The sequence below is a fragment of the Morus notabilis genome, unplaced genomic scaffold (genome assembly GCF_000414095.1).
Source record: "Morus notabilis unplaced genomic scaffold, ASM41409v2 Scaffold133, whole genome shotgun sequence".
Classification (NCBI taxonomy): domain Eukaryota; kingdom Viridiplantae; phylum Streptophyta; class Magnoliopsida; order Rosales; family Moraceae; genus Morus; species Morus notabilis.
The window spans coordinates 114,600-141,399 of NW_010363211.1; the positions used below are offsets into that span (position 1 = coordinate 114,600).

General features: G+C 32.9%; 3 protein-coding genes and 1 pseudogene across 3 annotated transcripts; 3 read left to right on the plus strand and 1 right to left on the minus strand.

The window, feature by feature from the left end:
• LOC21399342 (germin-like protein 9-3) lies at nucleotides 1-648 on the plus strand. Its single transcript, XM_010103698.1, has one exon. It carries the CDS (start codon nucleotides 1-3, stop codon nucleotides 646-648), a length of 648 nt encoding a protein of 215 aa, XP_010102000.1.
• Nucleotides 649-2,669: 2,021 nt separating this feature from the next.
• On the minus strand, nucleotides 2,670-8,437 carry LOC112092653 (homogentisate solanesyltransferase, chloroplastic-like). Its single transcript, XM_024169297.1, has 10 exons — nucleotides 8,425-8,437; nucleotides 7,915-8,026; nucleotides 7,637-7,783; nucleotides 6,905-7,133; nucleotides 5,680-5,753; nucleotides 4,628-4,720; nucleotides 4,371-4,488; nucleotides 3,824-3,886; nucleotides 3,662-3,694; nucleotides 2,670-2,765 (listed from the first exon to the last, which is right to left on the minus strand). Exons 1-10 carry the CDS (start codon nucleotides 8,435-8,437, stop codon nucleotides 2,670-2,672), a joined length of 978 nt encoding a protein of 325 aa, XP_024025065.1.
• A 2,397-nt stretch (nucleotides 8,438-10,834) lies between these two features.
• LOC21399343 (germin-like protein 9-3) lies at nucleotides 10,835-11,464 on the plus strand. The gene has a single exon (XM_010103699.1). It carries the CDS (start codon nucleotides 10,835-10,837, stop codon nucleotides 11,462-11,464), a length of 630 nt encoding a protein of 209 aa, XP_010102001.1.
• A 2,868-nt stretch (nucleotides 11,465-14,332) lies between these two features.
• On the plus strand, nucleotides 14,333-24,625 carry LOC21399344 (annotated as a pseudogene).
• The last annotated feature ends 2,175 nt before the right edge of the window (nucleotides 24,626-26,800 follow it).

Here is a 26,800-nt window from a genome sequence, read left to right on the forward strand (position 1 = left end):
ATGGCTTATAATTTGAAAACTTCCTTCATCACATTCTTCTCATTACTTATAATCTCTTCATTTGCCCTAATGCGGATTACAATGGCCGGAGATCCCAATATTCTTACGGACTTCATAGTTCCTCAAAACCTGGGATCAACCAACATAACCGGAAGTTTCTTTACATACACTGGCCTGCGCTTCCTTTTTGAGGAAACAAAACCACCCACGAAATTCACGGCCTCAAAAGTAAGCTTGGCGGAGTTCCCTGCCCTCAACGGCCAAAGCGTCTCGTACGCGGTTCTCGAGTACCCGGCGGGGAAGACCAACCCGCCGCACACGCATCCCCGCTCCGCCGAGCTCCTCTTCGTCGTCGGAGGCTGTCTGGAGGTCGGTTTCGTCGACACCAACAATACGCTCTACACGCAGTCACTGCAAGTCGGAGACATTTTCGTGTTTCCAAAGGGGCTTGTGCACTTCCAGTACAACGCTGATCCGAAGGGGCTGGCCTTTGCCGTTTCGGCGTTTGGGAGTGCGAATGCCGGGACGGTTTCGCTTCCGAACACTTTGTTCGCAACCGGCATTGACGACGACGTTTTGGCTATCTCTTTCAAGACTGATGTTGCCACCATTCAGAAGCTTAAGGCCGGTCTCGCTCCCAAACCCTAGTTATCATAAGAGATATGTTACTGCTTTATTGGGTTTTGCATTGACTAATTTTCTATGTACGTGTGTTGAATGTCAATCTCTCTCCTCTCTCTCTCTCTCTCTCCATTAATTTTCAGTCGTGATGACATTATAGTTCGTTTGAAATAAGAATAATTTGACTTGGGATTAATTAAATAAAGGTTTGTGACTTCTTTAATTTGGGATTAATTAAATAAAGGTTTGTGACTTCTTTAATTTAGTGTACGTTTGGTTCATAGATTCAGAATAATGATTCAAAATTATTTTTAATTTACATGTGTTTTTTATGAGAAAAAATATTATAATGAACCACGAACCATAATTTGAATCATGACACGAATTCACCAATCAAACGCACCTTTAGTATTCATTGGAATTGACTTTGGTCTGTATCCGGCCTTATTAATAAGATGTTGATACATACATGTCCACATTCATATATACGTGCATTAATTCTTTATTTTTTTTTTTCCGTTCACCTTAAAAAAAAAGCTCTGTGTAATCTACAAAAGTTTTTGTCAGACTCTGACATGTTTTAAATATGAGAATATAATGTCCGCTGAAATGAACATAAATGATCGGTAATTCCCTACTCACTTTTTTTTTTTGGTTCTTTTTTAAATGAATAAGTGATGACAATGGCAACCAGTGGAATTAAAAATTAATGGGTTAATTTCAAATTTCAAATTAGCCCGAAGCTTATTATAATTTTCAGTTTTGGTACCTTTATCAAGACATGTCAATTTTTTTAATGTCATTTTTTTCTCCGACGTAGAGTACATTTTGTTTTTTTAACGTCAATATGTATTATCTCTTTGCTTTTTATGTGGCTGATCTTTAAGGCTATAATATGTACGCGTGAATTTGTTATAAGAGTATAATGTTACTTGTAATAATAATTGATCTTATCTTAAGATGAAGGAGAAGCTTGCTGAAAATGTTATATTACTAAGTGTTTATCGATCTTAATTATTCTTTTCTTTAATCACTAAAATGAAATTCTACGACATCTTTCTCATTGATGTAGTAAAATGTTATATAATACGACTTTTGACACGTAAATGTCATCTTAAAGATCTCTCAACGACATTTTTATTCCAAACTATAATTACTCCCAATTTATATTATTTCTCCGAGCTAGTGATTTTTGATCAATCAATTAGACGCTATATGAATGGAAGTTACAAGCGGGAGAAAAACGACATTCAACTCTCCTAAGACACATATGTAGCAATATTTGTTACTAATATATAAAATTTAATAACAAAGTACTAGAAATAAGTTTTACATTTTAAGAGTGTTGTAGCAATCATGGCGAAAATACAATTTTGATTGTCGTAATATTCGAAAATATAAGTTGGTCTCATATTCGACTGTCGTAATTGTTTAAATTTAAAATTAACATTGTTCTTACAGTCTGTAATATAATTTTGTGTGATAAAAATATGCATAATATGAGACCAACTTAACAAATGGGATACATGCTACCTGCGAGAAAAGTGGCCCGTTTCCTAAAGAATCGTTGTCAATTATCTTACATTAGACGGCAGTTTTGTGGAAACCAATATAAATGTTGCATGTTTCATGGCGGTTCCTACGAAAACTCTCGCTAAATATGTTGCTTCAGACCTTTTCAGCGTGCCATGCGCACATTGAATGATGTTTTTAAATGGTTGACATAGGTCACAAACATGAGAAATTATTCAGTACACCGGGTGTACTACGTCATAATATTTATGTGATACACCCGTCTAATGAGATTGTACCATTTGGACACCCGTCCAATGAAATTGTACCATTTGAATACCTATTAAGGAAAGAGAAAAATAAAAGTGAAAAGCTGATATAGACAAAATGTCCAAATTATACAATCTCATTGGACGAGTGCCCAAATGGTACAATCTTATTGGACGGGTGTACCACATAAGTAATATGACGTCGTACACCCAGTTTACTGAATAATTCCTCCACAAACATATACAACATTAGACTTAATGACGTTTTTAAAGTGTCGCGAAAACTTCTAACACGATTAAGAAAAGCGTTGTCATTTCTTCAATTTCTACTAGCTTCCATGGCAACACATCACGAAGAGCCTCCTTCAAATGCACAAAAAGACGCCAACTAGCTTTTGATCACTTCATAATACATGAACTAGGGGAAAGGAAAAATGTGTCTTGGCGCCTATACTATCATATTTATAGAGGTAGAAGGTTATTGATCATGACCAAGTTTATCTTTTTCAACAATAGTTTTTATTTATTTATTTATTTGACGAACCACTTGTAGAGTTTTGACGTGTACAAATAATCAAATGGACGTTCCATGTCATTACGAATTCTCTATAATATAGATTAGGGGAAAACTATTAACTTGTAGTCATTTGCTATATGAAAGGAAATAAGAAAAACTCCAATATAAGAAGCTTCCAAACGGTTTTGTAGAACATGGCGCTTGCGACCTGCATATATAAGTCACACTTGCAATTAGTATATATAATAGAAAAATGTTTATATCATGAGGGGGTACATCCTCATAGACACGAGAGGTGGATATCACATGGTGGGACTCATCTGAACCCAACTAGTGAAACTCACCTTTTGTGTCCGAGGATGAAAATATTAGTATCGGTGCTCCAAATTCAAAGAATTTTTGAAAAAAATATCAATGTCGATGGAAATATCGAAAAAAAATTATGGAAACTGGAATTTTATTTTAACACATAATGTTTCTTTTTAATATCTTAGAATATCATAAACAAAAAAAAGATACATAAATTTTGGTAAATTTCGGTAAATATTGGAGCAATTTTTTTGCATCAAAAAATATTTCGGGATCTTAGATTTACGGAAATTTCGGTAATATCAGAGAAATTTTCGTCCATATTTGTGTCTCATAAAGATTTAACCCCAACAAGACACACAGAAATGCTCTATATAATAATTCAATACTCATAATGGCAGCATGTACTTGAGTAGAAGCTCTATATTATTACCTTGGTATAATTTGCTTTTTCCGCCATTTTAGCCTGAAACACACACAAAATGAAAATTTTATAAGAGGGTTCTTACTTTTACTTTTACATTGCTTTCTCTATCTCTTTTTTTTTTTTTTTTTTTTTTTTTTTTTTTTTTTTTTTGATTTGAGTGTGACAAACCTCAAAAATTAACCACAATGCTAGGAGTGAGTGAGCGGGCACCATTATATGAAGCTTGAAAGCCTGGAAACAAAAATAGAAACAACTTTTATATTAGTTCTTATTATCCACACAAATAAATAAGGACTAGTTAGGGGGAAGAAGTTAAAAAAGGAGGGAGGAGGGAGAGAGAGAGAGTTAGACCATGATGAAATCTTTTCAAAAAAAATATTTGTAAAAATCTTTTTCGTTTTGGTTTATATCTCTGTTTTTTTTTTTTTTTTTTTTTTTTTTTTTTTTTTAGGTAAAAATCTATTTTTTTTTTTTTTTTTTTTTTTTTTTTTTTGTGTATAGGTAATAATCATGTACTTGGAAAATTTATGATTTTATTTGGTTTATTCAGGGTAAATTCAGTGATCTACTTGGGTAAATAAATTACTAAAAAATGGGGAAAAAATAAAAGGAGGCAAATTTACACACTTTTAAAAAAAAAAAAAAGCAGAAGTCTAAGTTTTCAGATATTTATGCAAATATTTTCTAAATAAAAAGTACACATGTAACTGCTCACCTGAGGCATGTAAATGGCAAGAGCTATAGCGCGAATATAATTTACCAATAGAATTCCAGTGCCAAGGAATATAGTTATTCTAGGACCAAATATTGCGGCAAATGTTCGTATGTTATACCTGCAATATTATTAACTATTATTTTAAATGATAATGAAAACATAGGCTACAAAATATTTATAAAGACTGGTAAAAATGAAACCTTTGAGATTTTGACTTCAATAAATGTGATGATACATATATAACAATTACAACTTACTTCATATCACCTTCCACGTCTATGATATCTTTTACGAAGCTAATGACCAGATAAAACACTGGAACAAAGGTAAGGAAGAAAACAATTTGGGGGCTGCAGAGCAAATTGAATGCCAAACATCAGATTTCTATGACTATTTACGCATGAGCTTAAAAAATAGCAGAATTTATACTCAGTAGGCTATAAGTATTATACAAATAATTTGGATAGTCCTCAACAAATGCATTAGTTTATTCATGAAGAAAATATAGAACCCTAATCTAGTTGTTTCAATTAGTTGGTGTTCATGAGTTTTGCTTTATAATAGTTGCGTTTGGAATTGATCCCGTTTTTATTTTTCATGTTTTTCGAGAAAGAAAAAATGAAACGTTTCTAAAACGACGTTTGACGCAATAAAAATAAAAAACGGAAATGAAAATAATTTTTTAGTTTAGTGTAAAATGAGAGAGAAATGAAAAGTTTTATTTTTTGTTTTCATTTTCTCCTCTCCCGAGCAGAGAGAAAGAGAGAGACATTAATGGGTTTTTTTATACTGAAAACAATCTCTTAATAAAACTAATAAACACATTTTCAAAAATGATTTCTGTCTGAGATTGAAAACGTTTTCATTTTCATTTTTATACAAAAAATAAAATCATTATCAAGCTTGTATCATATCATGACGTCTACTGATTTTATAATTGTCCAGAAACAAATTATGCATCATGGTGATCAACTGCAGTAAATTACTTTATAATAAATTAAATTTTGAAAAAAGTTCAGTGAAAATTATAGTGGGATTATATATTAAAATTATATATTCTAAGTATAAATGCCAATCTACAAACGAATACACTCCCTATGACTAAATTGATTGTGTATAATCTTGTCTCTCATAAGTCACAACAATTAATATCAACTAAGATGACTAATTATGATAAAGATGTTGTCTGTTTTATTCACTCAATGAGTAAGTTCTCTAAAATTCTTAGTCATTAAGTATTAATTATGACGAGCAAAGAGAAGGACACATTTCAAAGAAAAGTTTTGTTTTGAAAAATTGTTACACGTACCTCCACAAAAACGGAAGTCCAAGGGAAACTCTGGTGGTGTAAAGTATACCAAGAATTTGAATGAAACCAGCATTCTGCAAAAGTTGCTTTTGTTATATATCAAATTATCATCTTTTTTCCCCCTTTTTGGACGGCTAGTGTAGCCAAGTAATGCTATCCATATTTAAAAAATTAGAACTAAGACAAATTATGTCTCCTACTTTTAGAATAAAGTTCACTTCTGCTTCTCTAATTATAAGGTGTCATGTGAGAAATCAATTTAAGTTACAGAATTTATCGAGGATATGAGTCTGAATTTTTACTCCTCATTTTTTATTAATACCCTTTTATTAATATAGTTATTTAACTAAAAAACTTATTAATTGAGAGTAAGAAGTAAAATTTCTAAACCATATATTTTTAAAAGGTATTTATCTTCTTTCCTCGATAATAAACAGACGACGGGCCATATATGGGCCAGGTAGGTCCGCATGTTTTATACACATTTTTTATGGAGAAAGTGAAAAATAGGCAAAGACTTGAGATGAATTAAAATTAATAGGCCAATAGTTTACATAAGTTAATAAATAGGCTAAATTACTGTTTTCGTCCATAACTAGTATGGTTATGAATCATAACTTGACAAGTTATTATCCATAATTATCCATAACTTGTTTGGCTATAAACCATAACTTGACAAATTTATTCATAACTTATCTGGTTATGAACCATAACTTGATAAGTTATGGCCTATTAATTTATATAACTAAAAATTGGCCTATATACTTTCTTAAATTTTTCATATTGGCATATTTTCTACTATTTCTCATTTTTTATTATCAAGAAAAATATACGGGTCGGACAAGCTCAATCCGTATGTTTGGGCTGGCCCATTTCGTACCCCTATGTGGTTTGACCCAGGCCTAACACTGGATCAAAGAAGTTGGCCGCAGGAGACATTTTTTATTATCTAGTATTTTCGTCATTTCACTTAAAAACTTAACAGAGTTAAGAAGTGGCTTAATTATAATTAAGTTTTTTAATGGATATTTATCACTGTAATATTAGTATAAATTAGGGGGTATCATTTTAAGTTGTTTCCAGAATTTTCAAATTATATGGACTTATTCGAGACATTTTTATGTTTTCACAGCAAAACTAGATTTCCAAAAACAGAATAAAATTAATATGCTTATACACTATTTTATAAAAAGATTTTAGATGATGGGAAGAAAGTAATAGATACCAAAGGAAGGACTATAGCTGTCGCAAGTGAAGATATCTTGAATCTAAAAGGAGGAGCAGAATAGAAGGTCGCCAGAAAAAGGCCAAAACAATAGAGCGAAGTAGTGATTGTGTCGGCATTCATCAACCACAAAATCAATAGGCCAGCAAGCACATAAAATATCATCAAGTACCATGCTTGTTTTACTGAAAGATTCCCTGCTGCTATAGGTAAATAAGGTTTGTTCACCCTGAAAGTATAATATTAGAAAAGCTTATAATAAAATGAGTTTTGCCGGCAGTTCAACAAAATAGTAAAAAAAAACAAAAACAAAAACAAAATGAAAAATCCCTTTGCATTAACGTATTTTAAATGGTCTTCTTATAGTATAAAAAACTTTAGATACAAGTAAGGTTTAGAGACGAAGTTTTTAGTCTCCCATTGTGAAAGATTTTGAGACAAACACTATTGGTGTCTTTTTTTTTTTTTTTTTTTTTTTTTTAGCCACAAAGTTTATAAAGAGACAAGCAACAGGAGAAAAAAATTACCTGTAAAATGTTTTAGGAACAAAATTTTGAATTTTAAGAGACAATTTTTGCCCCTGATTTTCGTTTTCTTGTACAGATTATACATGAAAAATGGTTATTCGGAAAACTTTATTGCATGCGTTTCTATAGATCAGCCAGACCTGACAGATAATTAGTTTAATTAATATATATTAAAGATGTCAATTTATATATTTGAAAAACGTACTTGTCAATATCTACGTCGTAAATCTGATTGATTCCAGCATAGTAAGCGTTCGCAAAAATCATAGCCAGTAGGCCCGGGAATGCCTTTAATAACACAGACAATTTAAACAACTGTGGATTCTCAACCAACACACTTGCAAACAAACATCTGCCAAAAAAGGATACAAAAAAAAAAAAAAAAAAAAATTAGAGAACGAGAAGTTAATTTCTTGCACTTCAAACATATATTGGAATTTTTTTTTTAATTTTTTTCTCAATTTTCTGTAAATGTTTACTCACATATTTGCTATAATTACTTGAAGTATTGAAACTGGCCTTAAAAAATTATAGCTAGTAATGACAAAATGTGAAACTTTGGCGAGTACTGAATCAGGGCCGGGCGATTCATCTTCTGCTTTGACAAGTACCGGATCAGAACCAGTTGATTGAAATTGAGCGCGTGCCTTGCACGATTAATTTTGCTTTATCAGTTAAATAGAAAACTAATATTGGACCAAAATCATAAGCATAATTATAAAACTCTAAACGGAATCGGATAAATTGATGGATTAAAACATTAAAGACGATAAATCATTTAAAAAATATTTTAAATTTTGGTTTGAAACCATTTTTTAAACATTAAAATTTGACAGGTGATTTGCATCCAGATAATATAAACTTAACGTGTGATATCATATATATATATATATATATATATATATATATCAACAAAAGTTGCAAAGAAAAAAATATATATATACCCGGAAGAAATTACGCTTATAACGGCCATACGTTAAGGATTTTGAAAACCTGCTTTCGCCATGGAGCCCTACTTGCAGAATTGAGTTGCTGGTGCAGCAAAACCGTGAAGGAAAATTGAAGGATTTGATATTTTTTGTTGGGGGCTTAATTGTTATAAAAGTATTGTCATGAAAGGAGGTCATGCAACGTCGAGGGATTATAGCTGGTATCCTAAGAGAAGACTGAGAGATTGACAGACTTTCCATGTATTGAGGTGAAACAACGTCCAAAGAAAGTGCTTAACACAAAGGCTTTGATCAAGAGCTTCAAAAATTATAGGAATATGTTATGGAAACTATTTTCATTCTTTACAATACTATTGTTTTAACTAGTTCACATTGGAGAATAGTATTTAACGAAATAAGATTAAGAGTAACATATCATGAAATGACAAGAAAACAATAAAATAAGGCAGCAAATGCCAAAATAGCACAATGATAGGATAGGATAGGATAGTAGAAGAATAAAGTAGAAAATTGTTGTGGTTATCCAAAGCAAAATATTTTAGAGAATATTCTTTACAATATCGCTTTGGTTGGAAAAATCGAAACCCAACATCATTAAATCCAAACTATAAACGGAAAACCCAAACCAAGACTTTAGTTGGAGCTATTCCAGATCAGCTCTGCTTAATTCTGCCCCGTTCACTTCGCTGATTCGAGTTTAGAATTCGAGTTGAGATGTGACTTTATGTGAGAGCTTTTTACTGTAGTAAAAAAGTTAGATGTGATTGTTTGTGAGAGCTTTTTACTGTAGAAAAACTCGAATTCTAAACTCGAATCAGCGAAGTGAACGGGGGCATCTTTAATTTCTTCTTATTGCTCAATATAATTTATTCCCTAATAATTCAATTTAAAATGATTTATTCCGATCTTAGCTCGACCATCTAATTAAAAGAAATTAACAACACTCTAAGAACACAACATAGGTAGTTATGGTGCATGCTTGTGGACTAAATTTTCCTTACATAGCATATTTTTATCTCCCTCCAGAAGTTTGAGCTTGTAACAATATACTTTCCGAATTTTAGAATCTAACATATATTTCCTTCTAATTTTTAAATTATTCTCAATTTGCTCCATCAATTGATGTTGTGGACGAAATTCCAAGTGTGTCCAAAATGAAAAAAAAAAAAAGAAGGTGTTATAGTTCAAAAACGAAGAGGGAATTTATCTTCTTAATATTGGAATAAATAATGTACATTCTAATTAGATAAAAAGAAAATGAGCGTTCTGGCTAGAGTCCTGGCACCGTCTTTCGGTGTGCAACTAAACTCCCTATCTTGTATATTTTCGTGCATGAGCTCAAAGGGATACGGCCAAGATGGTGGTGGAGTCGGAGTTGCTACGAGGCACAAGGGATGATTTATCATTTTTTTTTTTTATTTTTGGTTGTTTTTCCTCTTTGTGTTTTAGTTTGGTTTGAGTTTACAATAATGGTGGTTTTTACCTCCACTCGTTTGTTTGTTTGTTTGTCGTGTTTGTTAGTGTTTGGACGTATTCTTCATCCGTGGAAATTTGTTCCTTAGCGGTGTTTTGTGTGGCCTTATAATGCTACAGGATTATTAATATCGGCTGATTGAATATTTGTTAAAGAGTCACGTTGTTCTCGATCTTTTTCTTATCTCGTTACACGTCTATTTGTGGTGTCCAATAGACAATATTTCCCCTTGACTATTTTATTAAAATTTAGAGGCAGATCTGATTTTTTATACAGATGTTTATTGTAGAGTTTGAAATGATGTTTGTATATTCCTTTTTTATGCTATGGAATATATGTCCTGTAAAAAAAAAAAAAAAAAAATCTTATTAAGCTTTTTTCCTTCATAATAATGTTAATTCTACCTTGGAACCTAATACCAAATAAGGGGTTAAGAGGAAATGAAGGCTTTGTTCATTTCACCGATTGAAGTTTAGAATTTGAGTTTTGCTACAATAAAAAAATATGGCGTTTGGTAGAGGGATTCGTTCCCTGATTCGAATCATGATTCGTGGTTCACTACAGTATTTTCTCTCAAAAAAATACACGTAAATCGAAAATGGTTCGAATCACATGATTTGAATCCTCCAACCAAACGAAATTTAACTTTTTTATTATAGTAAAAAATCTTCACATAAAATCACATCTCAACTCGAATTAAAAACTCAAGTCAGCAGGATGCGAAGTATTATTCTTGCTTTGGACCGAACGAGACGGCTATAACAAAAAACAACATCGTAGTTTCCATCGATCCACACAAACCACCTCACATAGCGCCTGCATAAAGAGTCCAGATTAACGTCATTGTATCGAAACTTGATTGGCTTATGATTAGCTGTCCCAATCTTATAAATAGCCCAAATTATCAAGTTATCTTCAAACCCAAATAAAAAAAAAAATAGAAAAAGAAAAGGAGCTAGAGAGTCATTATCAAACCAATATGGCTTCAGCAATATCAACTACTCTCGCAATTTTCTCACTTCTAGCCATCTTCTCATCCACCATTACAATGGCTGCCGATCCCGACATCCTCACTGACTTCGTACTCCCTCCGAACAACACCGGAGGCGTCGACGGAACCTTCTTCACCTTCACCGGCCTCCGGTCCCTCGCCGGACAAGACCCGTCTGCGAACTTCACGGTCACAAAAGTAAGCAAGGCTGAGTTCCCGGCTCTAGACGGGCAAAGCGTCTCGTACGCTGTCCTTCAGTACCCGTCGGTGACCGCCAACCCGCCGCACACTCATCCCCGCTCCGCCGAGCTCCTCTTCCTCATCGACGGCACTCTGGAAGTGGGCTTCGTCGACACGACCAACAAGTTGTACACTCAGTTCCTGCAGACCGGCGACATTTTCGTGTTTCCCAAGGGGCTGGTGCACTATCAGTTCAACGCCGACCCGGAGAATTCGGCGACGGCGATCTCGGCGTTCGGGAGTGCCAGCGCCGGGACCGTGTCGCTTCCCAGCACTTTGTTCGCCACCAACATTGATGACAATGTGCTGGCAGTCTCCTTCAAGACTGATGTTGCCACCATTCAGAAGCTCAAGGCTGGTCTTGCTCCAAAGGCCTAATATTTAAGGACATGAATGACGATGAACATTTTTATTCCATTTACATTACGTACTTATACCAGTAGATGATTAATAATCTCGTCCTAATAATTATTGATGTGATGTGTTTATTTTTATCTTTTTGTTTTAATGTTATTAGTATGTCCAAGGTCTTAAAAGTTTAAAGTGACAATCAATAATTTCGCTTCTTGTATGAATTGAAAAAAGACAGAAATTTATGGTCCAAATTGTTTGTTATTGTTTGTTATGCTTAAATCTATTTAATCCATGTATCATCAATATCAACTTTGATCACTTTGTGCTCGAGAAAAAGAGAAAAAAAAAAAAGTAATGGTTTCTATAAACTAGCTGATCAGTAAATCTTTGTTTGGTTGAATGTATTCATTCTTAGAATTGCGGGAAGGAGTAATTTAGTAATGTACTTAGCAGGATAAAGAATAGAATTGCCACGCGTAGAAATCCTATATATATATATATATATCCTAAACTATATGTTAGCGTTTAGCATGTAAAAATAGAGCAGAGATTTGATGGGCTTGGATTTTTTTACAAGCGTTTTTGACTTTAAAGTCACAAAATTTGACTGATCCATTCAAGTAATGAGATTTAATATTTATAAATAAAAAAATTTCAAGTAAATGAATGGTTTTTCAATTTTATCAATAAAATTAAATCCTTCCTCCCTTATTTATTTGTAATAGAAAATAAGGGAATAAAAAAATTAATTTTCTTTTCGAACATACGGGCATGTTCTTTTGTCCGAAAAACTCAAAAAAAGACAACTCGAGTTTCAACTTTATTCAAGTTTACGTTCTTTTAAGTTTCAACTTTATTCAACTTTACTCAGCTTTATTCAAGTTACAATTTCAACTCAAGTTATAACTCAAATTCAACTCAAAAACTATACTCAAGTTACACTTCAAAAGAACAACCCCTATAAACTTTGAAGAAAAATCCTTCACGTTTTCTTTTCTTAACACTCCCCTTCGCTCATATCTAATTCATTTTTCTACCCTTTCATACCACATCCATCCGTAAGCAGGAAACTACTTAGAAGACGTTTGGTTCATGAATTTAAAAGACGTTTGATTCATGAATTTAAAATTATTTTCAGTGTACGTATGTTTTTTGTGAGAGAAAACACTGTAACGAACTAAAAATTATGATCCGAATCATGACACGGAGCCTTGCTCTAAATGCACCATGTACTCTAATTCAACAAGCTCTCTAAACTTTGAAAAGTGTTCATTTCACTTTTTAAACTATATAAAATTATTCAAAATACCCTATAAAAAATATAATTTGATATGTGAATAAGTACGGTCGCAATTCTCCCTCATCACCGTGAAGGCTCATATTCGTGCTAGAACTTTGATTTTGCGGGCTTCAATTGATATCCTGCAAATCACTCCTGAAAGTCACTGTAAGAAATATCTAACCATAGAGTTTCAGGTTCCAAATCGGAATTTCCACCTTGGAGATTCGCTGCCGGAAGGGAAAGGATTTTTCTTCCACATGTGAAATTTCTCATCATTTTTATTTTTTAAGGAATTATTATATTTAATATGAAGAATGATTCAGGGGTTTTTCATTAGTGATGTGTTTCTTAATTGAAAATAAGAATATATTCTCTAAATTTACTACCACGCCAGCGTTAAATGGATGAAAAAAAAAGATGTTTATTAAAGTTCAACCAGCTTTTAAATTTCAGTGGTAAAATGACTAAGGGACGGTTTTGAGAATAGAGAAATTTATAATTTATGTTGCGGTACAAGTTGATTTAAAATCAATAGTTCGGGATGATTTTATGAAATTTCAACAAGTATCACACACTCATTCTGTTGGTATTATAGTTTGAGAATGAAATATAGGGCGTGTTTAGAATTTGTTTCAAAATAATTTTATTTTTTGTATGAAAATGAAAATGAAAACGTTTTTAATTTTAGACAGAAATCATTTTTGAAAATGCGTTTGTTAGTTTTATCAAGAAATTATTTTCAATATTAAAAACTCATTAATGTCTATCTCTCTCTTTTTCTGCTCTAGAGAGGAAAAAAAAAACAAAAAATAAAAAAGACTAAAAATTGTTTTTTATTTCTCTCTCATTTTATACTAAATCAAAAAATCATTTTTATTTTTATTTTTTATCTTTATTGTGTCAAACGTCATTTTAAAAATATTTTCATTTTTTCTTTCTCAAAAAATATAAAAAATAAAAACAGGATCAATTCCAAACACGACCGTAACCTTTTTAAAGTCGAGGGGTCAAGCTAAATTAGGTAATCAGTTCAAGGAAATTTATAAAATAAATCCTTATTTAACACGAAACTTGTAAATCCAACCGTTAAAATTTCAATCTACGGTTAAAAACTTCCTAAAAGAAAAACCCTTACCGTCCTGCCGTCCCGTGTGCTCCTAAAGCAAAGCCACCATCTCCCCTTCAATATACTTGTACTTCATCTCCAGATCAAAAAAAAAAAAAAAAAAAAGGTAAATGAATGATCAAATAATGAACAAGTTACTTGTATATAACAATTAATTTTACAAGGATTAAGGAATTACCAAAATCCCATTTGAATACCATCGAAGGCTTTAGAAAAATTTATTTTTCTTTGATTGTTTTGAATCGTAATGATGTGATGGGGGGGCTAATTGTTGTGTTTGAGGTTCTTTGGTCAGATTTTTGTTTCTTTTATTTTTAATTTTTTTTTTTCTGTTTTTATTTTGCCTTTTGAAGACCCCCTTGTCCTCTTTCCTTTGTCATGGATTTCGTTAGCAAGTTTACTTGGGGAACAAGAAAAAGAAATTCCGTGCTAAATTTGTTTGATTGTCTGCTTTGGAATTTGGATTTTGGATCATTTGTAGACTATGATTAATCCTCGTATGCTTAAGGTTGATTCATAGTGTACAAAAACATGTGATCTGCTTAAGTTGTCTGATATAGCATGTTCCGTTGCCTCTTTCAGTTCACACAGATTCCGCCGCCATGGCCGACGTCTGAGAGCTAAATAATAGCCATTCCTGACTCGCCAACGAGGCCAAGAAGAGAAAGCGCAAGCGGAATAGACCCAACAAGCGCTCTGAGCCTGAGGCTCCCGACCCCAATGAAAGCAGACAAGGAGAAGAAGAAGATGAAGCACAGGAAAATGAAAAGAAAGGGAATAATGAGAATGACAAGAAGAAGAATAAGGAGAAGAAGTTGAACAGAGAGAAACCGGAGCCACGAGAAGGAGACGAAGGATAAGGCAATGGTGAGGAAGAAGAGGAGGAGGAGGAGGAGGAGGAGGAGGAGATGAAGAAGAAGGTGAAGAGTAGTGGTGTTGGGTATGAGATTATGAGTACGGAGTCTTTCACTTCTTTGGGATTGTCTGAGCCTACTTTGATGGCCATTAAGGAAATGGGATTTCAGCATATGGCTCAGGTTTGTGATTATTATATTGGGATTAAGAAACGTATTTTCTATATGATACCTTGTTTGATTTGTTTGATTAGGTCTTTAGGAAGACTTTTTAAATTTTTATTTTTTTTATTTTTAAGAAATTGGCAAGGGAAGAAACTTGGCTTTTTTTTTTTTTCCCCATTTCTTTTTTGTGAAAATATTAAGAGGGCAATCATGAATCAGACCCATATGGTGGCTTGTGCTTACTTTTCTCACAAATGAAGTTTCTTGACTTGGGAAGTTGTATTAGAATTAAAATTGGTTTTTAAGAGTTAACTATTTATGGTTTAAAATCTCTGATCACTCTCAAACCTTATTGGGTCCTTTTGATCAATATGTTCGATTAGTTACATTTTATGTCCTTGCAAGTCTTTTGAGGATTATGTTGTTGGACTTGATGTCATATAATATTCTGCAATTCTCACATGAGCTAGAAAGGCTGGTGATTTTTCTATTAGGTTTGCTGGATTGGAAACAAATTAGAATCAGTGATGTTCCGAGTACAGCGCGAAGTAATTCTGTATCAACATTTTGTTTTAAATCTGATATCTTTCTTTAAGACTTCCATGCTCTAGGTAAGTGATGAAAAAGGCTAAGAGGAAAACGAGATGGGGTTACTTTTTTTATCAAAGGGGAAAAGAAGGAAGGCTAGATGGACATGTGTAGTTATGATTGCAAGTTTTCAAGAACTATTTTGTTGTTCTTAAGCACTTGATGGAAATATTTTTGTCTGGTGTACTTGTAGTGTGGTAACTGAGCCATTGCAGAAAGGGCTTTTTTTTCCCCTCTCCTGTGAAATCCTTATGTGATACAAATAATAAGTGCGACTTTTGGTTGTTATGCCCTGCAAACTTAAATAGATATTTCCCCGTTATTACTCTTCTGATGGATGGTTATGGAATACCCGCAAACTGTTTAATGTACCTTAAATGTCTATGCAGATTCAAGGCAGTGCAATTCCTCCATTTCTGGAAGGAAAAGATATTCTTGGAGCCGCCAGGACAGGTTCTGGTAAAACTCTTGCTTTTCTAATATCGGCTGTGGAGTTGTTATATCACACGCGCTTTGCTCCGCGTAATGCTACTGGTGTTGTGGTTATTTGCCCAACAAGAGAGCTTGCAGAGCAGGTGAATCCTTATCTATGTTTCATTCTGCATTTGTTTCATTATATTCTCGGGTTCTTTTTATGTCCTTTATGTTTTACTAAACTGATTCACCATTTAAATGATTCAGACCCACGCTGTGGCAAAGAACCTTCTCAAATATCACTCACAGACACTTGGATTAGTTATTGGTGGTGCGCCTAGAAGACCAGAAGCAGAACGTATTGTAAAGGGGGTAAATTTGTTGGTTGGAACTCCTGGTCGTCTTATCGATCATCTTCGAAATACAAGAGGGTTTGTATATAAAAATCTAAAGGTAACATATGTCATTATTCAGCATTTTTGTTTATATATCGATGTTGTCAAATACGGAGAATGGTTCTATGGTATGCATCTCATTCGGAAGTGTTTTGCTTATTATTTATCATCTAATGAGCGGTTGAAACATAAACGAAAATGTTTCACGTTACTTTTATAGATTACATATACTTTGTACTGAGGCTGGACATAGTATTTTTGGTGGAGACATGAGAAAGTGCGGTTGATCAATTTTCAGAACTACTCTAAACTATAAAAGACTCTGTCATTGCAATGACATCATAGCTAAACTGATGTTCATCTGCTTGAAAAGCTTTTTCCTTCGTAGATCACTTTTTTTTCTTGTCTTTTGAAGATGAATTGAAATCAAGTGCTGTAGATTTAAGAATAGCGATAGCTTATATAAGATTGAGTATATGACGGTGAATCAGACGAAAGGGCATTGTTCTAGATTTGTAGTCGTCAAGTTTTTACTGGTTTTTTCTTGCACGTTCTCTTGATTGGAAATTTGACTACGAACTATCTCACATTGTATTGTAAATGTTTGTCTTTATATTCTGCATAGTGTAATTGTTTTTCCTATGATTTTACTTGTTTTTGTAGTGTCTCATTATCGATGAAGCTGACAGGGTTTTGGAAGAAAACTTCGAGGAAGACATGAAGCAAAATAATCAAGCTTCTGTAAAATCTACAGTTCAAATCTTTCTTGACATTCTCAAGGAGTTTGGTTGACGACATGGTATGAGATGCCATCACGGTGTAAAGGTTTTGTTCATTTGCTTGCTAGGGATGAGGGAAGCAAGATTATTATGCAGGGCAATACGTTATTGCTGCAGCATCATTTTAAAATAATGGGGAAGTGCAAGATGAATTTCCCCCCCCAAGCGCTTACAGAGTACAAATGCTAAAGTGGCTTGATCAAGGCTTGAAAAATTCTTATGTGCTATACTTTAACTTGGTCATGTAGAATCAGAATTTAGCTTCTATACTTAAATGTGGTCAAGGATAAATGACTGGTTGTTCACTTCCAGCCATAATTTCAATAGATAGATATCCTTCTTTTTTTTTTTTTTTTTTTTTTTTTGAGTTGCAATAAAGCGTAACAATACCCAAGTTTGCAATTGTTTAGCTGATTGAGTTTTTAATGTAATGTGTAGACAATGCAAACGGCTTTATTCTCAGCGACTCAAACTCGGAAGGTATGCTCTATATGTACCTTAGAATGACCTATTGATCTAAAAGCCTTTTAACCTTTTGACCTTCTCCTTTAATGTTTCAGTTATTTTTTTTTTTTTAAATTTATTTATACAAGTTTGATGCACTGCTGTTTGTTGCTTTTATACAAGTTTGATGCTCTTTTTTATTTTCTCATATTTCATCATTTTTCTAATAAAACCGTAGGTTGAGGATCTTGCCCGCTTATCTTTTTAGACAACACTCATCTATGTCGATGTGGATGATGGCAGAACTAAGGTAAACATTAGAATTTTGATATAATTTACAAGCTTTATAAATATTCTTCCCTATTATTCTTATTTTGGGGAAACTTTCGAACTTGTGCCATGGCAGGTTACCAATGAAGGGCTGGAACAAGGCTATTGTATTGTTCCTTGTGCCAAGAGATTTTTACTTCTATATTTTGTCCTGAAGAGAAATCTGTCTAAAAAAGTGATGGTCTTTTTTCTCTTCATGTTCCTCGGTCAAGTTCCATAGCGAGCTTCTAAGATACATTCAGGTTCCTTGCTTTGATATCCATGGAAACCAAAAGCAGCAAAAGAAAACAAGTACAATATCTGATTTCTGTGAAGCAGATAAAGGAATTTTGCTATGTACTGATGTTGCTGCTCGTGGATTGCATATACCCGCTGTGGTAAGTTTATTTCCTTTTCCAAGTTGCCTTGATTATTTGATAGTTTTTATTTTTCTCAATTAAAATTCTTTGGCAATAGAAATGCTCTTGAAGAATTGAAACTAATGATGGAGTTATCCTTGCCTTGCGGGGAGCAGTTACGTGTCGTCTCGGTCGATGATAAAATAAAGCAAATCGAGTTAGCACTATTTCATTATTCAGTAGGCCATTTTAACAATAAGCACACTAATTTTGGTGTTACTGCATAGTCATCATTCAGCCTGAATGCTTCGTGATATTATCAATTGCTATCTAAATATGAAGAAGAATGATTTTAAATTAGTCATTTGAGAGTTCATAACATCTCTTGTATCTTGCATTAACCTCAACATTTTTTTTTTTGGTAGGACTTGGTTGTGCAGTATGACCCTCGTAAATTATCGAAGGTGCCCCGCCATTTCTATCATCTTAAGATGTTTCCATCGCTTGAAACTTTTCTTGATCCATATTTCTGACATTGTATGCCGGAGTCGCTGCTTGCATGAATATATTCATAGGGTTGACATTGATGTTTCTCATTCCTGAAGAAATGCAATTTCTTAGCTATCTCAAGGTACAGTGTTTTTCAATCAAAATAGTATTGTATTAGGGGGGTCTATATTTCTTTTAGACCATGTTCTACGAATTAAAGGGTGCTTAAGAATTGATTGATAATTTTTTTTTTTGGTTCACACACAATTATAATACATTCAATTCATACATTATCATCATTTCAGGCAGCGAATATTCCTGTTAAAAGATTATGATTTTAGTAAAAAGAGGCTTTTTAACGTGCAATCTCATCTGGTAACTCGCTCTTTTTCTCGACGCTGATTATTCATTATAATTTATTTGGTAAACAAACAAACCTCAAGGTAAGTTGGACAATGAAGCTTTGATTGATGCAGGAGAAATTGGTGACTGAAAACTACTATTTGAACAAGTCTGCAAAAGACCATACAGAGCCTATGTTAATTCTTACAATTCACACCCTTTGAAGAACATCATTAATGTGCATTGCCTTGATATGCAGGTACTTGTCTTTTGTCTGATTTCTTGAAACGCAATCTATCTTTTCATACCTCCCCGCTGTTAGGTTTTATCGTCACCGATTTCGTGCTGGCTTTTACTTTTTTTTTTAGCTAAAGACACTAAGCACTGGATGGCTATACTGAAAATTCTAAAAGTAGAACAGAAGAGAAGAACTTTCTTTTAGTTCCAAAGAGGCTCATAAAGATTTTGTTATAGAAGCCTATATCTGAAGTATCATAGTGGTAGGAAAACTAATGAAATAGAGCTGGTACGTAAATAGGAGTGAACTGCGTATTAGTTCCTAAGATCTATCCTTAATTTTACTTTAGTCCCTAAATTTTCAAATGTCTCATAATTTGTCATTAAGGTTTTATTTTGTATCTCTTTCGATCTTTCTGTTAGCTTGGTGTTAAATATTTGAAGGAGTTTGTAAAAAATAAGGACTAAATTAAGAAACATATAAAGTTTAAGGACTAAAACATTACAAAAGACAAATTATTTTCCACGGATAATCCTAAAATTTTAATTGTTTCCAACTTTAGCTCTTAATTTACATAAATTCTATCAAATTTTAATACATAGTTACTAGGAACGAAATTGAAACAAAATAAAACTTATAGATCATCTGTAGGATGTTTAAAAAGTCAAGGGAATTAATGTTGGAATATTTTTATATGGACTTCCATAATCATAATAATTCACTCTGTAATTAATTAAAGCATCTTATGGACAACTGTGTTAATGTGAATTAATTAATGCATGTATGTTAAATATTAGTCCATAATGGGATGAAAACTTATTTTATTAACTCGCTTGAGGTATTTAAACTCCCTCTATCTCATAATATTTGGTCAACTCATTAGACCAAATACCCTCTATGAATGAATACTGGTTAAAAACCCTTAGGCCTATTTGGTTTATATAGGCACCACCCATTCTTTAGAGAAGGGGGGCTTGTGCTGCAAACGTGAAAGGGGCAGAGAGGGAAAGATAGGGAGTAGCTCCTCTTGCCAACTTCTTCATCCTTTTGCAGGTTCTCCATGGACTCCGGTCGGCCATCGACGTTTTCCGGCGACCATGAACGATGTGCTTCCGCTGCCCACCAGAATATGAGGTATGCCTAAATCCCAAATAAGAATTGTGGCATTTTCAGATTTTTGGCTAGATTAGTTATTTTGATCTTGTTTAGATTGTGTTGAGATCATTTAAAATCTAGCAATTGGTACCATAGCCAACTTATTTGGGTTTAGATCTATGTTTTTTCGGATTTTTCCATTTTCGGTGGAAGAAAAATTCAAAATTTAAATTCGTATTTTAGCTCAAGGAAACGTTGTTTTGAGGTTATCCACTTCAAGTATAGCTTATGGGAGATGATTTCCTTGAGTTTCGTGGGTCGATTTGGCCGGAATCATTATGTTTCGAAGTTTGAAAATGGCCAGTTTTGGGTTTTAATTTTCGCCCATGATTTTGAGGGTTTTAGGTCATTTTGATGTTATGGATCAAAAGAGGGTGAAATTTAGAGAAAAATCCCTTTTGAATCGTCAAAAACGGAGTTCCGGAGGTCAAGATATGACCGGGTCAGATTGCGGGCGTGAACCGGGTTGCTTTGACCCGGCTGGAGGTTGAAGACGACATAAACAACGTGTCGTTTAATTTTGTGCCAAAAATGACATTTTGTTTAATTTTGTGCCAAAAACGATGTGTCGTTTTGAGTTTTAGAGTTTGCAGTCCTTTTTCTAAACGACTTGTCATTTTTTTTATTTGTGCCCCAAAACTACATGTTGCTTGCAAGGTAAACTACTGCTCTGCTGTTAGTGAAACGACATGTCGCTTCAGGGGACCAAAAAGAAATCAGTTTTGACCAAACTTTGACCGGTCCGTATGAACACATCTGAAGTCTGTTTTGAGCGCCCTTTTTCGTCGTTGCGCTCCATTTTTCATTTCCTACCTAATTAAATGATTTATTTTGGGTTTGGGCCACCATAAAATCATGTTTTTAATATTTTTATATTATTGATTGTATATTTTTATGGGTGACTAATTCTCACAATTTTCAAACAAATTTTTTCTGGACATTTCGTATACAATTTGTTTGATGATTGATGCCATAAAATTTATATTATGTTGTTATTATTATATGGCATATTTAATTGTGAGAATTCAACAATAGTGAATGTTTATGTACTTGCTTGTCGTGCGTCTAAACATGTCAAATTGTCTGCGTATGTTACGGAGCTCTCCCACAAAATTTAACATTTTCTTTTAAAAAGGCATTGGGATACACACACTCCTTACATGGATGCATATGAGCTACCAGAAAATATTTTATTTAAATATTTATTTATTGTAATAATTTTCATATATTTTATGGATAGGTTTAATTCTCACTATTTTGAGACCTAAAATTTTAGGGCATGTTTGTTACTCCATATTATATGGTCATATTTTATTTGTTCTCCCACATAATTTGATATTTTGGTAAATAAAATTTAGACATAATATGGATGTTTGTTTAAATTTTGAAATGCTCATTTTGTGTTTAATGTTTTAATGCCTAATTATTTATATAGGCATACATGGTCTCTTTCGTGTTAAAGTGAGAATGAAAATTTTAATTAGAAACTCATGTACTATTATAAAGCTTAAGCTATAAGTTTATCCATAATTTATTTATTATTGCTATCATTATTATTTGATATCTTGTTTTAGGTGAGTATCACATACTATTATCAAACAATAAATTGTGTGATTATATGGATAAACTTAATTTGTTGATTATGTTCCGAAAGTCCATACGGGTAAAAGAATTATCCTATCGATAGTTTTATTGCTTGGTAGGACTTGAGTTTTGTTGGAGCTTAAGTTTGTTGTCTTTATCCATGTATTTTGTTTACATATTATTATTTGACATTTTATATTATATGAGTATCATGTTTTTGATTATACAGTCCAAGTAGGAGAATATTGTGAATGATTATGTGTGAACTTGCATAATTACTAAACTCATATTATGGTCAAATAATATATTGGAATGTTAAGGATAAAGGTATGTATTTATCATATTGTTAAGATCCATATGGGTAATTAAATTATCATATTGATAATCAATTGTTTGGTAGGATGCTTAGACCGGTGAAGGAAGTTTGTTGGATGTCATGAACCACATAATCTTCACTACATATCAGTGGTGGATAGATGCATTTGGTTATGATGTTTGATGAATTGTCCTTATATGCGAAAGAGTTCTATTCTTGCTCAACGGACTCTAGCACACAATGATCATATTGGCTTGGATCATTGTGAAGGCTAAATAAAGGGCAAATTGCATGATCTTATTTTACATACCTATTGTTGGTTGCCCATGTTGTTTTCTTTAGCCTTGAACAATCCTTGCATCTCCGCTATCTTGACGTTAAATGGGACAAGTTATTATATATGGTATGAATCTCTTTATGAATCTGTTAATGATGAAATGGACATAACCTTGAGAATGGATGTGTTTCCTAGCTCCACTAATGTGTTGAGAAACCCTATGATGAGTGAGAGTGTATTTATAACACCGAGGCAGTAGCGTCTCAATTTTAGGGTGAGACAGTCACTAAAATTAGCTTTATGGAGAACGTTATTGATAAATGCATATGTGTAAGGTCAGTGGGAGCAGTTGCATGTTTCTATTTTTCATGTCAGTGACAACTTTCTCGCGCGTAATGATTTTGACCTGCTGGTTAAGAAGAATAGCATGTCGCCTAGTCACTTTGGTTTGAGAATCTTGAAAAAGCCTCTTATATTATAGGCATGTAGATTTTCTGTGATAAGAATAAATGCATTTTCTGGTCGTCTCAGAGAACCTATATTGTTCTTGTTTCGAACATGTTCAGTATGCATTCTTGTTATTTTAGTAAGCATTGTTTGTTAAAGTGACAAACTCTCAAAGGTGTAATGTCTTTATGGTGAAGTAAGAGAGATCATATGAAATTGTCCCTTATGCTTACGTGTTTAGCAGCCTGATGTATGCTCAAGTATGCACATGTCTTATTATCGTGCTTGTTGACGTGCAAATTCAGTACTTGAGTGACTGTTGTTATTATTACTAAATTAACTGGGAATGAAGTATCAGATAGTTGTGTATCGGCGAACCAATACTTTTGTTGTAGTTGGATCTTGTGATGCCGATTATGTAGGCTACATAAATGATAAAAGGTGGACCTACTTTGTTGAAAAGTGTCAAATAGACACTCGTAGCATCCTTGACTGTGATGCGGAGTATTTGGCGTATCGTGAGGTTATTTCTGTGATGTGATTGTGGAACCTTGTTTTAGCATTCGGAGTAGTTCACTCCATTTCTGAACCGGCTGAAATTGTGTTGTAAAAGTTCCATAATAGTATATTTCTCTTAGAACACCAGAAGAATTGTCCGCTCAAGCATAATGATGGTGTGTTTTATTTTTGTAAAGAGAAATTGTAAAAGACCTCATTGTTACTGAAAACATGCCTATAAACAACACGTTGGCAGTTCCACTAAAGCCTTACCTATTAGGTGTTTTAAGAATACGCATCCCACTCGGGACTGTAAGGAGGCTGTAGTTATATTGAGTTAGTGGGAGTTGACTGTTATTTGTATGTGACATGTTGTTATTGATAAGGATTGCTTATGCCTCAAATAATACATGCATATTCATGGATCTGTCACTTTATGTGTGATGTTGTGTTGACACACTTTTTAGTTGGCAAAGTGACGAGTTGAAAAGAGACATCTGGTTGTTAATCTCTATCATTATTTTTTATCCATATATTAAAGTTGTCGTCATGCTTTGATGAATCTCTAGCGCTTGATTATGTATAATGATTGTATCCTGTCGATATGTTACTATGCATGATTGTTTTGGGCTTATGTTTATTATGTGAGATTCTTAGTTGATGCTTATGTTGTGATGAGTGAATATTTGTTATATGATTATGTCGTCTAAGTGGGAGACTGTTAGAATATTTTTATGTGAACTTCCATAATCATAATAATTCACTTTGTAATTAATTAAAGCATCTTATGAATAATTGTGTCAATGTGAATTAATTAATATATGCATGTTAAATATTAGTCCATAATGGGATAAAAACTTGTTTTATTAACACACTTGAGGTATTTGAACTCCCTCTATCTCATAATTTTTGGTCAGCCCAAGCCCTTAGGCCTATTTGGTTTATATAGGCACCACTCCTTCTTTAGAGAGAAGGGGGGCTTGTGCTTGTGGGTGTGTGCTGCAAACGTGAAAGGAGCAGAGAGGGAGAGATAGGGAGTAGCTCATCTTGCCAACTTCTTCTTCCTTTTGCAGGTTCTTCATGGACTCCGGTCGGCCATTGACGTTTTCCAGCAACCATGAACGACGTGCTTCTGCTGCCCACTGGAATATGAGGTATGTCTAAATCCCAAATAAGAATTTTGTGGCATTTTTAGATTTTTGGCTAAATTAATTATTTTGATCTTGTTTAGATTGTGTTGAGATAATTTAAAATCTAGCAATTAATCCTTTTCTAAACAAATTGCTATAAAGGTATCTTCTCGCTTTTGAGTCAAAAATGGAAAAGAAAATAGTAATTATTTTTTGCTGTAGTTGTGTACATTTCATATTTGGTTATTAGTTACTTAGAGGTCATCTATATGTTTCCTGCATAGTCTGTTGAAATTTAAATTTTCTGCATGAAGACTGTTCTTCTTTTTCTATTTTCCTTCATATTTATAAGCTATCAATGCACTTTACTTGTTCATCACTTTACCTTCGATTCTATGCAGATTTTGTACTTTTCTATATCTAGTGGTGAAATTGTGTGACCTTTTAGATTAGTACATAATGAAAATGAATGCAGTTGATTCTTTTCCGTTCTCCCTCTCTAGCCAAGAATGTGCCATTGGATTTATTTCTAAACTGCATTTTATTATTTGTCCAAAGGGCTTTGGAGTGGAAGTGGAGACCATCAGGTCAGTGCAGGCTCCACCTACTAGTAGTAGTGCTGCCCGGAGGCCAGAGCTACTTCCGTCGCGTCGAGCTAAGCAAGATTTCTTTGGCGTCCTGCCTTTAATGGCTTGGTAATTCCTGCGTCAGAAGAAAAAAAAATACCTCAGATATCTTTTAAGTCCGTTTAATTCGCTGATTCGAGTTGAGACGTTACTTTATATGAGAGTTTTTTACTGTAATAAAAAAAATTAGATGTGACTGTTTCTGAGAATTTTTTACTATAATAAAACTTGAATTCTAAACTCAAATCGGTAAAATAAACGGGACTTTTGTTATTCAAAAACATCTCAAAAACACCATATTTACAAAAACTGCATTGGTTTTATTGAATGAGATTTTGTATTAATGTATTGAGTGAGTCCTTTTTCATTAGAACTCAGCACTTATATTCCCCCTCCTCTTTTTTTTTTTTTTTTTTAATTGTGGATCTAGTTTTTGTCAGCGGTTAAATACCATTATATTTGACAGTTATTTACAACTATTTTAGAGTCTATATTAACTTAATTATTAAATGAAAATTTTCCATTATAAAAATAATATTCAAAAGATATTTTTATATTACAAAAAAAAAAAAGGAAACTACTTTGGTACGTGAGGTTGTTTTTTTAGAGCAGCAAATATCCTTTCTACCATTTTAATTAATGATTAAAGTTTTAGATTTTAAAAAATATTTTCTAAAAATATTTCAAACATTTTGTTTTAAAATAAACATGTTTATCAGATTTGGGAAAATGAACATCTTTGAGCTCCATCGCAAGCTCCTTCAATGCTCAATATCTGTCTTCTCTCCCATCTCCAATGCTATATCAGATTTTCCCTTCTCCACCCACCCTGCAACCCCTTGTGAGATGTTTTTAAAATTTTTTAGATTTCAAAAAGTCACATTTGATTTTTTAAATTAATATATTGGACAGATAATTAATCCCTTTTCGGAATTTTTTGAATGATGTTTGTATGTCACTTTTTGAGTAATGAAATCTCAAAAAAAAAAAAAAAAAAAAAAAAAAAACAAAAAAAAAAAAAAAAAAAAAAAAAAAAACTCAAAAAATTTTATAGCAAATATTGAATAAAATGGGAAGTAATTAATTCATAGTTATTATTTTGCAATCATCATTCAGAAAAATAAAATTTCCTTTTCTTCTGATCATTATCTTACAATTATTTTTCAGAAGCAAAAAATTCTATTAAAAAGAAAAGAAAAAAAGTTGATAAAACTCAAAAGTATGTTTGTTTCACGACTCAAATTATTAATTTAAGTTGTGTATATGAGAGAAAAATACTATAATAAAAAATTTTAATTTTAATTTCTTGTGAAAGAATACACTGTAATGATACAATTTAATTATGACTTTAATTGTGAAAAGAACAAGACCACATGAAGAATTTAAGAAAAATAAATAAAATCAACAACAGAAACAAACAAAACAAATTTAAGCGTGGAATAGGAAAAAAGCAACCTACGAGAATAATATTAAATCCATACCTCTAAGTTTTAGAAATACAATTTTTTTATACCTTAAGCCCCATATTTAGTATTTGAATGTG

Bases quoted from the DNA above. Each gene is read 5' to 3' on its own strand.
- LOC21399342 (XM_010103698.1), top strand. From the start codon at position 1: ATGGCTTATAATTTGAAAACTTCCTTCATCACATTCTTCTCATTACTT.
- LOC21399343 (XM_010103699.1), top strand. From the start codon at position 10,835: ATGGCTTCAGCAATATCAACTACTCTCGCAATTTTCTCACTTCTAGCC.
- LOC112092653 (XM_024169297.1), bottom strand. The intron at 5,754-6,904 runs GTATCTATTACT...CAACTTTTGCAG, and splicing joins CAGCTATAGTCCTTCCTTTG to AATGCTGGTTTCATTCAAAT. The intron at 3,887-4,370 runs GTGAGCAGTTAC...TTTTGTTTCCAG, and splicing joins TTGCCATTTACATGCCTCAG to GCTTTCAAGCTTCATATAAT.